This window comes from Hippopotamus amphibius, chromosome 9 (genome assembly GCF_030028045.1).
Source record: "Hippopotamus amphibius kiboko isolate mHipAmp2 chromosome 9, mHipAmp2.hap2, whole genome shotgun sequence".
Classification (NCBI taxonomy): domain Eukaryota; kingdom Metazoa; phylum Chordata; class Mammalia; order Artiodactyla; family Hippopotamidae; genus Hippopotamus; species Hippopotamus amphibius.
The window spans coordinates 129,506,571-129,519,997 of record NC_080194.1 but is presented as its reverse complement, the minus strand read 5'-3'; the positions used below and the strand labels follow the sequence as shown (position 1 = coordinate 129,519,997).

The following is a 13,427-nucleotide window of genomic DNA, read 5'->3' as shown; positions in this document are numbered from 1 at the left end:
TACAGGGAGAATCACTGGAGCAGATTTTGTGGGGTGTGTGTGTGTGTGTGTGTGTGTGTGTGTGTCGGCGCGCCTGTGCGTGGAGGGGGGAATTGCTGTACTCAGCGCGAGGCACTGGGGGAGGAGGAAGCGGTAGCGGAGATCTGAATAATTGATTCCTCAGCCGCACCAGACGCCCGGGAGCGGGCGGAGAGCGTGGTTTCAGCACGACGGACAGCGGCGCGCGCCGCCGCAGGCCCCCCCGCCGCCAGCCAGCCGCCTATCCTGGCCTTAACGCGGCGGTGCGCTCCGGGAGCGGGTGGGCGCGCTCTGCGCCGCCGCCGAGGGACTGCGGGGTCCGCCTCGGTCCGCCTCCGAGGACGGCGGCTGCGGACGGGAGACTCTATCGCCCGCCGTAGCTCCAAGCCTTTCCGGCTTTCGCGGGGGCTGCTGCATCTCGCCGACTGAGAACAAGTCCCCAAGTTGGTGTGGGGGCGCCCCTGCCGTCTTCCTCCTCTTCCTCCGAGGCGACCGCAGCCTCGGGAGCCTGGTTTTGCCAGTGCTGTGAACCAGGGTGGCCAGGAGCTCTCCGGACTCCCGCCGGGAAATGGGGAGCTGAACGCCTGGCGCGGAGCTGGCTCCGCAGCTAAGGGCTAGAGGGAGCTGCCTTCCCCCGCCCGCGCCTCTCTCGGCCGGGGACCGCGGGGATCCCCGCCACACGCGCGCTCGCGCTCCCATACCCACTCACACACACACTCGCCCGCACACACACACCAGCCTGGAGCCTGGGCTGCGGAGAGGGCTCTCGGGCGCTCTCAGAGGATCGGGCAGCTGCTGTCCGGAGTGGGGCAGGAAGCAGAGCTCAGGCTCTTGGAGGGAGGCGCCGAGGGCTTAGCCGGAGCATGGGGCCGGGTGAGCGCTGAGAGTCGCGGCCGCAGCCATCAGCCCTGGAGATGACCAGGGGCGGCCACTGCTGAGAACTATGTGGAGAGAGGCTGCGGTGAGTTCCGGCGCGGGACGCGGGGCCTGGGCGGCCCCTTTGGGAAAAGGACGGTGGGAGGCCTTGATAGGAGGGGGCGGCAGGACCGCAAGAGGGTCGTTGCGTGGGAAAGATCGCACCTCCCTCGGGGATCCGGCACCGCGGGAGCCGGAGTCTTTCCCTCCCCCTCTCCTCCTGCCGGCACATCGCAAACTCAGCCACCCCTTCCCCCCATTCAACCCCCACTCCCTCCTCTTTCTCCCCCTACCCTCCTTGCTCAGCAGCTCCTGGCCGCACAACTCCCCGCAGCCGGCTCCGGGGAGGTGGTAGGGGGTGAGGGTGGAGGTGCCCTGTTAGCTTCTCGAGGGTGGCCAACCTGGGGCTCCGGTTCTCCTGTGCGCCCCAGAGTGGAGCTCTCCATTTCGGCCAGAAGGTCTTAGGATTCGCACGGGGGGCGTCTCGGGCTCGGAGCTTCAGCTTCCCGTGTCCGGTCGAGCCCCCGCTGTGTGCACAGAGGGGCTGAGAGCATTGCAGACTGCAGTCTGTCCCCCATCCTCCTCCCCCGCCCGTGGGCTGACCCTGCCTCTCCGTCTCTTCTCCGCCCTGGTAGAGCCCTGCTGCAGAGCCTCCGGCTGGGATAGCCGCCCCCCGTGGGGGCGATGCGGACAGCGCGGGACAGCCAGGGGAGCGCGCGGGGGCCGCAGCATGCGGGAACCCGCTAAACCCGGTGGCTGCTGAGGCGGCCGAGATGCTCGTGCGCGCAGCGCGCCCCACTGCATCCTCGACCTTCTCCGGCTACAGGTACGTCCCGGCGGGAGACCTGGGCTCGGCGGGCCAAGGAGAAGGAAGACTCCACCGGAGGAAGAGCGGGAGAAGGATCAGGAGAGAGAGGGAGAGAGCGAGCGGGAGAGGAAGCGCCGGTAGCGAGGCGCGGGAGGAGCACCAGGGGGCGCTGCAGCTCCGCGCTCGCGGTGCTCAGCGGAAGAGCGCCGAGGCCGGTGCGAGTTCGCCCCAACTTCCCCTGGTTCCAGCAGCGCCCGGCCCGCGGGGAGCGCGCCTGTGCACGCGTGCACGACTGTGCTGGTATTCGCAGGCAGGCGCGGCTGTGCACCTGGCGCGGTACATGTGTGTGCGCCGGCTGAGGACGTGTGCGGACTCCGGATGGCGGTGGGCTCCCCTGCTGCGGCCTGCGGCTGTGCGCAGAAATGCGCGCGTGCCTGTGAGGGTGTGCAGCTCCCTGCCCACGTGCACCTAAGACTTGGTAACAGAACCTGAAGTGGAAAGCCTGGAGTGGGGGTGGGGGAGCGCTGTAGAGTTCACGTCCATCCCAGAGCTTCATGCGAGCCAACCTTCCCGCCACCCCCCCGCACGTTCTTTGCCAGCTCCCACGCGTCGGCCCGCTGGGGCACGTCCCTCCTCTCCGGAATTCTGCATTGCACACGGCGCGCATGAGAGAGAGAGTGTGTGTTTGTGTGTGCGGGTGTGTGCACGCGTGCGTGTAGGGGGCGGGTCCTAGGGCTGTTTACAGTTGAGTGAAAATCGCTTCATGGCCCCTCTGCGCAAGGTGGGGCGGACCCTAAGTTTCCCCCAGGCACCCTGGATTCTCGGGCGCACAGGCAACCGTCCTTACTTCCATGCGCTTGGGGTGTACCCTGCAGGAGAGGTGCAGGGTCTGCTGCGAGTGCCGGGTGGATCCAGGTGGGTGCTGAACCCCGAGGGTTCTCAGGGGGCGGGGTCGGTCAGTTAGCTTAACGCAGGAGCAGGCTGGCGGAGTCCCTCAGCCGCCTCCCCAAGCTGCCGGGGCTGGTTTGTAGTTTGCTCGCGGTGAACAGGGGGAGGGGTCGGTAACTCAGACTAAAGGGGGGTGAGTGGGGGGTTTGCTCTGTAAGCCTATGTTCAGGGGCAGTGGTCCAAGTGGTCCCATTTGGGGGATGCTGTGGGAGATGTGGGTGGAGTCAGAGATGGAGAGGAGGCTGAATGAGAAGATGGATTTGGGGACGGATATGGAGAATTAGCTCGGTTTGGAGTTGTGGGTAGAGTTGGAGATGGATCGAAGGACATGGATGGCATGGGGATGGGGAATGGAGTCAGTGACTCTAACAGCTATCGCTGGGGTGGGTTCCCCTGGCTCCTAGAGCAAGGGGCTGGGTCGGTAAACCCTTTAGTCTAGAACCGTCGCACGCCGCGGCCCTGACTCTTCCTCTCCACCTTGCAGGGACCCTAAGTGGCGACTATGGGCAGACTGGGCTATTGGACCCTGCTGGTGCTGCCGACCCTTTTGGTCTGGCGCGGTCCGGCTCAGGGCGCGGCGGCGGAGAAGGGTCCCCCGGCGCTGAACATCGCAGTGCTGCTGGGTCACAGCCACGACGTGACGGAGCGTGAACTGCGAAACCTGTGGGGCCCCGAGCAGGCAGCTGGGCTGCCGCTGGACGTGAACGTAGTAGCGCTGCTGATGAATCGCACGGACCCCAAGAGTCTCATCACGCACGTGTGTGATCTCATGTCAGGGGCGCGCATCCACGGCCTGGTGTTTGGGGACGACACCGACCAGGAGGCCGTGGCTCAGATGCTGGATTTTATCTCCTCACAGACTTTCATCCCCATCCTGGGCATCCACGGGGGCGCATCTATGATCATGGCTGACAAGGTAAGGCCGGGAGGTGATGGGCTGCCAAGCCTGGAGCATGTGCCAATCACATGGTGGCCACCGCAGGTCTTTGGGAGCCCCTGGCATTTGTCTTAATCTGAAAGGGGGTTGTGGCCACTGACCCTGATGAGAACCAGGTCCTGCCTCTCCAACCTGGAATTGAATGGAAATGCTTTTTGCTTTGGTTCTGAAAGTGGGGTACTCAGAGGCACCTTGGGTGTGCCAGGAAGAGCTCAGGAAACATGAAAGTATGATGGGGGGGTGGAATGCTTGGAGATTTCCAAGCAGTGCACAGGAGTGAGCCTGGGAGCCCTTGAAACAACAGCCTTAAATTCCTAAAGTATCAATTTTATCTGATTGTGTTGTGGAAAATGCCCATTTTTCTTCCCTACTCTGGTAAGCAACTAAAACTATTTTTAAAGGATCAAATGTGGGAATGTTGTGGAATAAAATGCAAAGTTTTTAGGTAAAGCAGAAAAAGGCAGAAAAATGTCATGTTTCCACAGACTATCTACAATTAGGGGAAGCAGGGTGGAAAGTTTGAGAATCCCTGGGCTAGAGGCACACAGGACTGTGTTTCCCCAGGGGAGTGGCTGTGAGTGGAGAGAACTGACTGCAGACCCAGAACATGGAGGGCCTGATGTTTTCCTACATGTTCCTTGGGTGGGATTGATGGGGGCTCCAGGGCCCTCAGATGGAGGGGTTGGCTCCCAAGGATGGGTTTTGGTAACGTAGCTGGAGGGAGTCAGAATGAAAGAAGGTGTGTCCAAATCTCTTGGCTTAGAGTGAGAGGGAGGGTCTTTCTGTGGATCAGCTGGGGATGTTGGTATGGAGAAGAGGGGAGAGAGGTTTGAAGATTTGAGTGAGATGTTATGAGGGCCTGGTTTGAGAATTGTGCAGAAGTGCAGGTGGGAAAGGAGAAACAAGGTGAAGAATGAGAAAAAAGGGAAAGGTTGGTGTTGTGGGTGCCCTGTGCCTCTGTCTAAGCCCGGGGAAAGAAATGGGGGGATCAGGAAAGGAAGAGTGAGTGTACTTGTGTGCTGTGGTCCCCAGCCCTGAGACCTTCTTGGAGCATGCTCCTTAAATAGCAGGAGACATCCTAATGGAGCAAGCAGACATTTGTCATAGCACTTTCCTTCTGACGCTCTCAGAGCACTTTTACATTCATCAAATCAGATTCTGCTTCTGCCTCAGCAATTCCCAGCAGCTCCGTTGGGAACTGTATTAATTCTTTCAGGTCTCCTGGGCTGCAGCACATTCAGCCGAAGTACACAACTGATGCAGTATCTTATTAAACATTCATTTTAAATGCTTTGCAGCCTAGCAGAATTCCTATGTGTGGTTGAGTATTTTCTCAGCCATCTCTCAGTGTTGGGGTGCTCTTTTCTGGGATGTGAAAAGCAAGAAACAGCTGTATTCTGCCACTGATATATGGCCATTTCAGAACTCGCAAGGGCCTTAGAGTCCATTAGAGCATCCCATAACTTTCAGATGAAGAGACTGAAGCATAGGGCAATTAAAGGCTTAGCTAAGACCACATGGTGTGTGATGGAACTAGATCTCTGGTTTTCTGGTTCTCTGGTTTCTAATGAAGGCCTGAAGAAGAAGAAGAAGAACAGCATTTTCAGCAGGGATTTGGAGTGTGATTTGGGGATCTAAATATTGCCGCCAATTCCTTCTCCCTTCTGAAGTTTTGGTGGAAGGAGCAACACACACACACACCCAAAACGGAAGCCATATTGAAAGTGAAATTTCTGTATTGACTAGGGCCCAGCATGGTCAATGGAGAAATATGGTAAAAGCTGAATTGGAGAAGTGGCTTGAGGGGTAGGCTAGGAGGTCTGAGCTGGCAGGTGTGGGGCTCAGGCTCTTACCTGACTTACCTATCCGACCGTTGGCAAAGAAGCAGGAACAGAAGTGGCCACATAGTTGAGCATCCCCTTTGTATGCAGTGACCCTGTCCATGTCAGGCTCTGACTTCTAGACTAGCAGCTCTCCTCCCCTGAAGCAGGTATTAGGAAGGGAGTTTTGAAAAGTCCTGGGGGCATGCGTGGAAGCATCTTCCCCTCCTGTGGAATGAAACTGTGTGATGGGGATTGGACAAGAGTGTGACCCCACTTAAGAGTAAAGAAGAAAAAGGGAATCAGGAAAGGGCAAGAGGAAGATGAGAAAGGACATGTTCAGAAAAGTCAAGATTACAGAGAGATTTAAGAGGAGAGGAATGAAAGGGTCCATCGGCTCAAAAATGGTGAAAGGGACTGGATATTCCTCATCATTGTCGGGGCTTTCTGAGTTAGTCTTGCTGGCAGGGAATCAAAGAAGTCAGCGGGAAAACATTGGGGTGTATGTTGGGTCCCAGTGTGGGGGATGTACGGGTGATGGTGAGAGGAGTTGGGTTAAAGAGTGGTATTTTGAGAAACCTGGCTATGTTAAAAAAGGAGATTGTCTGAGATGTGAACAGCCCTTCCTTGCGTTAGTAACACATTGAGTTGGCTCGTGCCTTTGCCACTATTTCTTGTGGAGCTGGAAGCTGAGTGCAATTTGCTGGGCTCTGAAGAAGCATGGTGGGCGTTGCCTAAAACTCCACCTTGTTTGGCTGGTCGTGCCCGTGGTGTTATGGCCACAGAGTCTGAATCTCCCCAAACCAAGAAGACCTCACTGTCCCGCCTCAAGATAATGTTCACTCTAAATGGGTAACATGATAGTGCCCCTGTGGAGGAGAAGGACAGTTAATTTGATCATCAGTTAAATTGAGGCTCTCCCCACTCCCCCCAATTTTTACCTTTTCCTTAGTCTTTTTGACCCTTGAAAAAAGAGAACAGAGATTTGTAAGAATTGAAAATGTGCAAAGAGGCAGATTTTTGTGGTTTAACTTAATTTACAACAGAGATGTTAATTTTTGCTTCTATCACTGGGTGGTCTTGAAATATAATTAATTTAGAGGTGAAAATGATGCTTAATGTAGATAAAGTTCTTTTTTTTAAATAAATTTTAAATCTTATAATAGGTTCAGATTTACAGAAAAGTTGCAAAGACAGTACAGAGTTCCCATATACTGCACACCCAGTTTCCCTCCCTGTTAACAGCATCTTACTTCAGTATGGTACATTTGTCACAACCATTGAGCCAATATTAATACATTATTATTAACAAAAGTCCATATTTTATTCAGATTTTCTTAATTTTTGCCGAACGTCCTTTTTCTTTCTTTTTCTTTTTTTAAAATTTATTTATTTATGTGTTTATTTATTTATTTTATTTATTGGCTGCATTGGGTCTTCACTGCTGTACACGGGCTTTCTCTAGTTGCTGCGAGCGGGGGCTACTCTTCACTGTGGTTCACGGGCTCCTCATTGTAGTGGCTTCTTTTGTTGCGGAGCATGGGTTCTAGGCACGTGGGCTTCAAAAGTTGTAGCACATGGGCTCAATAGTTGTGGCTCATGGGCTCTAGAGCACAGGCTCAATAGTTGTGGTGCATGGGCTTAGTTGCTTCGTGGCATGTGGGATCTTCCCAGAGCAGGGCTGAACCTTTGGTTTGGCCATTTTAATCCGATGCGCTTGAAATACACTCCGGTTTTAATAAGAGCCCCTACTGAATCAAGCGTAGACACTGGAACTTCACTTTTCTGCTCAGTATACTCATGTCCTCCTCCCCTTTCCCACTTGTTCCTAACTGCTCCATAGGGGAAAAGGCAAGGCTTACATTTCAGCTGCATCCATCCATGTCAGTTACTGTGTGGGTTTTGATTTATATATTATTTCTATATATACCTCATCTCCTCTACTGGAGTGTAAGTTCCTTGAGGACAGCTTGTTTAAAAAAGTGTTTATGTGTATATTTGAAATAATGATATTCCTCCTCCGCAGACAGTTTATAAAAATAATGTCTTTTCATTATAGAGCACTTAGAAAGTATATTAAAGTTTAAAGAAGAAAATAAAAATCTCCCTTTAAATCTTATCACCAGGGGTAGCCACTGTGAACATTTGGGTCTATTTCCTTCTAAGTGCTACGTGTTTAGTTGTAAGTTCAGGATTGTATTGTATGGATATAGTGTTTTTTTTTTTTTTTTTTAATTGTGCTTTGCATCCTTTGGGCTTTCTTAGAAGATCCAGGTTTTTCTTTAATTCTGGAAGAATCTCAGCCATTATCTGTTGGATGTTTCCTCTCTAATATTCTCTCTTCTTTCTCTATATATAGTTTCTCAACCAATTCTCCATGTATCTTAAACATTTTTTAAGTTCTCTGTCTCTCTGTGCTATGTTTGTGCTGTGTTTCCTCAACTCTATATTCCATTTAACCAGCTCTTTTCATTTGCGTTTGGCTTATTATTTTGCCTATCTGTGGAGTTTTAAATTTCAGCAATTGTTCACTTTATTTCTAAGATAAATAATGGTCCCTTTTTTTACCTTCCTGCTTTTGTTTTGTTTTATTAAAACCTCTTCTGACTTTGTCAATGTAAACCCCCTGTCTGTCCCTTTGAGGATTTAGAAAATACTTATTATGAAGTCCTTCTCTGGTTGCTCTAGCATCTTTGCTTCTTCTGGTATGAATTCTTCCATTTTGCAGAGTCTGATCATTGGATATCCTCATATGTTCTCTAATTTTTGTTTGTGAACTTACTTTCAAGGCAGTTTCGTGGCTTCTTCTTCCCTATATCTGTAAGTGTGTGTGCTTTTAAACCAGAGCTTCTGTCAACAGCTTGGCTCAGAGCTCTCTTTCTTCTCTATACACTCTGTGCTGCAGGTTTGGGTCCTAGGCTCAAGTAGGTGATTTCATTTCGGCTCCTTGGCACATACAGGGGCATCCTGTGGCTGTGACTCGTGGTGGATGGTGCAGTGTGACTCTGGGTCCAGTTCTGCCCACCATCCCCTGGGTGGATGTTGGGGCCTCTGCTCCCGTGGCTCATATCAGACCCATTCCCCCATGGACTCTGACTCCTCCTGAAATTGTAGAGTCTCATCTTTTGGTTCATCTGTTTTTAGGGAGTCCCCTCTATTTTTGATCTGCGATTCCCTCATTTTCAAGCAGTACTATATAAATTTCAAAATATCTAAACATTTATCTATAAATTCTATGTCTTAGGAGTGGAAGAGGGAAGTTACCAAATGTGTTCACTCTGATTTTGACCCAGTTTTATTTCATAATCTGCTTTTATTTTTTTCAGACTTGATTATGTATTCTCGGAATTTTCCCTTATCATTAAATAGACTTCTCAAACATGATTTTAAATGGCTGCAGAATGTTCTGTTTATACCACAGTTATTTGAGCTATTCTTCTATTTTTTCCACCTTCAGTAAGGTTGATTTCTGGTCCACACGTGTGTTCTTTTTGGTACCTTGCACTGATCTTGCTTTTTGCCTTTGCTTCTTGGTAAATATCTGGTGATTGAATGAATCAAGTCATTGGTTTCAATGCCAGCTTGCTACAGTTTCTGGAAGAACTTACCATGCTGTGGGTCAGGGCTTTCCACGCAGTGTTTGTTCCCGAATGCTGACTGATTTCATAGGTGTGTGCCAAGTCTCCTCTCCTCTCCAGTGCACAGATAATCACTAGCCATCCTGGGGATTAACAGACATTGGGGGATTCCGTACAAAAGGCCTGTGTAGCACTGCTGAGTAACAGCTCATCTGCAGAAGGTTGGTGCTCTCATAACCTGGCAGCTCTGAGTTTGGATGTGAGTGACGGGCCTTCCCGTTAAACACAGAAAGCTCATGGAAAGGGCAGACACTCACATCCAAATGTTGGTGGAGCCCACTCAGCTCCTGCTATAAAGGCATCAGGTAGTTCCTGGGAGAGGGGGGAGGCCTATCTTTAGCCCTTTCCATGAGGCACGTCAGATGCCGTCGTCCACTCCTCCTCACAGAAGGCGTCGGAGAGCAACAAGCGTCTCCCTGAGAGGCATGACTGCCTTTCGTCATGGTCCTCGGGGGCCACCAGCAATCACTGGGACCCTTGATGGGTGTGGCCTGGCGAGGTTGGGGGGTTCCTCTGCTCTCTGGTAGCCTCAGATGTAAAGTGCTTCTCTAGGTAGAGCGAGGGGGAGAAAGAGAGAGAAAATGAAAGAGAGTGGAAAATCTCAGATTTGTAGTAGGGCGTTGGTGGCTTCTGATAAGGTCACCCTGAAAAGGAATGGTTATAATGTTATTAACTCGCATATTTGGTTTGTTCTGTACTCCTCCTTAATTTTTTTTTTTGCTGCATTGGACTTCGTTGCTGCGTGCAGGGTTTCTCTAGTTGTGGCGAGCAGGGGCTACTCTTCGTTGTGATGCATGGGCTTCTCATTGTGGTGGCTTCTCTTGTCGCAGAGCATGGGCTGTAGAGCATGAGGGCTTCAGTAGTTCAGCACGTGGGATCAGCGGTGGTGGCGCATGGGCTTAGGTGCTCCGCGGCGTGTGGGATCTTCCCAGACCAGGGAGCGAACCCACGTCCCCTGCATTGGCAGGCGGATTCTTAACCACTGCGCTGCCAGGGAAGTCCCCCCTTAATTATTTAAATTTGAATTAGTTGCCAACATTTTAAACTTAGGCGATGATCATGTTTTTTAAAAAAAATCCACATTTCCTGCTTCTTTGGAAAATTCAGAAGGCCTGGTAACACTGGGCCTGCTTCTTTCCCTGGCGACAATTGGCTGGAGTTGAATAGAGCCCCACCCTCCTTAGCTGGGCTTATCCTTTCTTCAGCTCCAACTTGCCCACTTCACTCATTTATGTTACGGACTTGGTCCTGAAGGCACTGGGGTTTGAGACCCCTGATGTCAGTGAAGAAAATAGCTGGTCTTTGTTAAGAGGGCCTTTCCTGGTCATTCTCCTTCTCTCCCAGGACCGCTCTTTGGGAGGTGGCAAATTCGCGGTGTGCACGCGGCCACGCTGCTGTGTTCACGGCTCCTATCACTGACCTACTGTAGCGTTTTGTCCTTTTTGGCCACAGGCCTTAAACCCTTCTCACCATGGTCCTCCAGGAAGCCGCTATCAACCATCTTGAGTCAGAAGACTCCAGAATACCTTGGACAAGAAGTCTGAGGACCTAAATTCATTTTCAGTGTGAGCTTGAGTAAGGTCTTTCAGCTTTCTCTACCTCAGCTTCTCCTGCGAAATGAGAGTTTAGGAAGATATTATCTCTAAGCCTCTTTCCAGCTCTGAAAATTTTATTGCCTTCAAAGAAAAGATTGGGAAGCAACATACCAAAATGTGAGCTGTGATTATCTTTCAGTTGGTAGCTTCATGGCTGTTTTCGTCTTTTAAAAAATGTCATTACAGCGTGGTTAATATGTTGGACCTTGAGTTAGAATGTCTGGGTTTAAATTCAGGTGCTGGTGCTTATGGGGAAGTTCCTTAATGTCTCTGAGCCTCAGTGTCTTCATCTTTATTTTTATTTTCATTCTTTTAAATAACTTTATTTATTTATTTATTGGCTGCATTGGGTCTTCGTTGCTGCACACGGGGTTTCTCTAGTTGTGGAAAGCGGGGGCTACTCTTCATTGTGGTGCGCAGGCTCTTCATTGCAATGGCTTCTCTTGCTGCAGAGCATGGGCTCTAGGCACGTGGGCTTCAGTGGTTGCAGCACACAAGCTCAGTAGTTGTGGCTCACGGGCTCTAGAGCTCAGGCTCAGTAGTTGTGGCACATGGGCTTCGTTGCTCCACGGCATGTGGGATCTTCCTGGAGCAGGGATCGAACCCGTGTCCCCTGCATTGGCAGGTGGATTCTTAATGACTGTGCCACCTAGGAAGTCCCAGTGTCTTCATATTTAAAATGGGGACAGTAATAGTATTTGCTTTCTAGAGTTTTGAGATTTAAATGAGATACTGGATATAAAGTATGTAGCTTAGTGCTTGGCTCATAATAAATACTTATTATAGGAATGGTACTGTTGTTGTGTCTGTATTTTGTGGGTTTTGTTTTTCTCCAAAGTAGATGTACTTTTTAATAACCAGAAGGGTTATAATAAAATGATAATAATATTATAACAACCCGAGGGGTGACGTGGTGATACGAGGGTATTCCCTGCAAGTAACTGGGAATGAATCTCATAGAACTCTTAGAACTGGCGAGTCCAACGTGAAATGATTCATACTTTCTTAACTGGGATTACTAGAAGCTTTCTCTGAGTTCTTAGGACTTGCTATGAGCTTTATCCTGGCCAACGGAAAATTAAATGTGGCCAGTGTGAAAGTGACTGTGAGAGGAGACTGTTTCGGTGACCTTTACCGTAAATAACGCCACCAGTGGGAACACATGTTTGCACTGGGCTGAGGGCTTTAAGGTGTGGACATATATACTTTCTCATTTTCTCTCTGCCAAGGATTCAGTGGCTCTGAGATAGCCTGAGGACCCTGGCAGCCCCAAAGATATTCGATTAAAGAATCCTTGTGATCTTATTCTTCTGCTCTTATTTTATTATCCTTTCAAAGGTAATGATTGCAAATCCAGTTGGTTTAGGGAAGGGGCTTAAATTCAAGAAGGACAAAAGATTTTGATGTTAATAACCTGATTACCTTAATTGAAGTGATTAGATGTTGGATGATGGAATTAAAATTCAAAACCGTCTTTCCAGAGCGAAATGATGAACCCATACTACAGACTGCACTGAAGGGTTTAAGAAGGATGTACATTCTTGCAGGAAGGGGGAGATGTGACTTTCCAGCTCACTTGAGATTGATTTCTGTAAGGGTCATGAGCCGGTGGACTGCCTGCTGAATGTGGCTGATAGATGCGTTAGTGTTTTATTTCACCAGCATAGTACTTTAAAATGCTTGACCTTTAATGTCTTTGGAGGAGACATGCATTTTAAAGTTCCCTACAGCCCTCCTTGCTCCCTGTTATCTCACATCTAGACAGATTCACATATTTTTGTTAAATGCAAGGTCTCTGCAAGCATTTAAAATTGTGATCATCAGTTACAGGGTTTTTGTTTAGTTGCTCCTTTGTTTTCCATTGATCTGATGCTCAGGAGATCCCAAGGAGTGATAGGGCTCTTAACAAAAGCAAAGGCCACATCTCTAGAAATACAATGTTTGAATGCAGAGAGGTAATATTTCCATTATACTTTTTCTGTTGTTAGGAGTGCCTTCTGCTCCAAGTTGCAGAATATTTAACCAACACTGATTTAAACCATTAAGACATTTAGTTTTATTGTTTAACAAGAAGCCGCAGGTCTGGTTTAGTATCGCAATAACTGATCAAGGGCTCAAGTCCTTTCCATTCTTCTACTTTGCCTTCCTCAGCTGCTGGTTCATCTTGGTCACAAGATGGCTGCTTCTGTTCCAGCCATCACATCTTCACATGCCAGCATTCATAAAAGGAAGAAAAGAGAGAGAAAAGAAGCTTTCTTCTAGGTCCTCCATTCTTTCAGTAGAGCAGATTTCCTCTTACATTTCATTGGCCAGAATGGGGTCATGTGCCACCCCTTGAACATTACTGATAGAGAGTAATAATAAAGATTCTTCCCCAAGAATGGGTAATTGCCACTGGAGCAAAATTTGCTTCTGTTAGCAGAGGTGTAGGAGCAGTGACTAACTGGTACACCTGATGCTGTCTCCAGCAACACTAACACCACTATCCGTAGACTTGACTTGGTTCTTGGGGGTAACATTTGACAATGAATGTTGAAAAACTTCACTGTGTCCAGAGGAAGAGCCTCCAGGGTTATGTAGTATCTAAATAATGTAGGATAAAAGTCTCAGGAGAAATATTTAGGAAAGTTTAGCCTGGAGAAGAGAAATCCCAGAGGGGATGTGAGAGATGTGTTCAAATACCCCATGGGCTGTTACAAGGTAGAAAGTTAAGTCTTAATTTTTTTTTTTTTTTGTCCTGGGGACAGA

General features: G+C 49.7%; 1 protein-coding gene across 2 annotated transcripts in view; it reads left to right on the top strand.

The window, feature by feature from the left end:
* Nucleotides 1–1,702: 1,702 nt before the first annotated feature.
* The window catches only part of GRIN2A (glutamate ionotropic receptor NMDA type subunit 2A), a 383,792-nt gene continuing 372,067 nt past the window's right edge, over nucleotides 1,703–13,427 (top strand). Inside the window, exons 1-2 of one of the 2 annotated variants that reach the window (XM_057695721.1) lie at nucleotides 1,703–1,759; nucleotides 3,174–3,605. In XM_057695721.1, the coding sequence (XP_057551704.1) occupies nucleotides 3,192–3,605 (414 nt within the window). In that variant the 5' untranslated portion in view covers nucleotides 1,703–1,759; nucleotides 3,174–3,191. Of the gene's footprint in view, nucleotides 1,760–3,173; nucleotides 3,606–13,427 lie in introns of those variants that run through there. The other variant, XM_057695722.1, reaches the window with a different exon arrangement.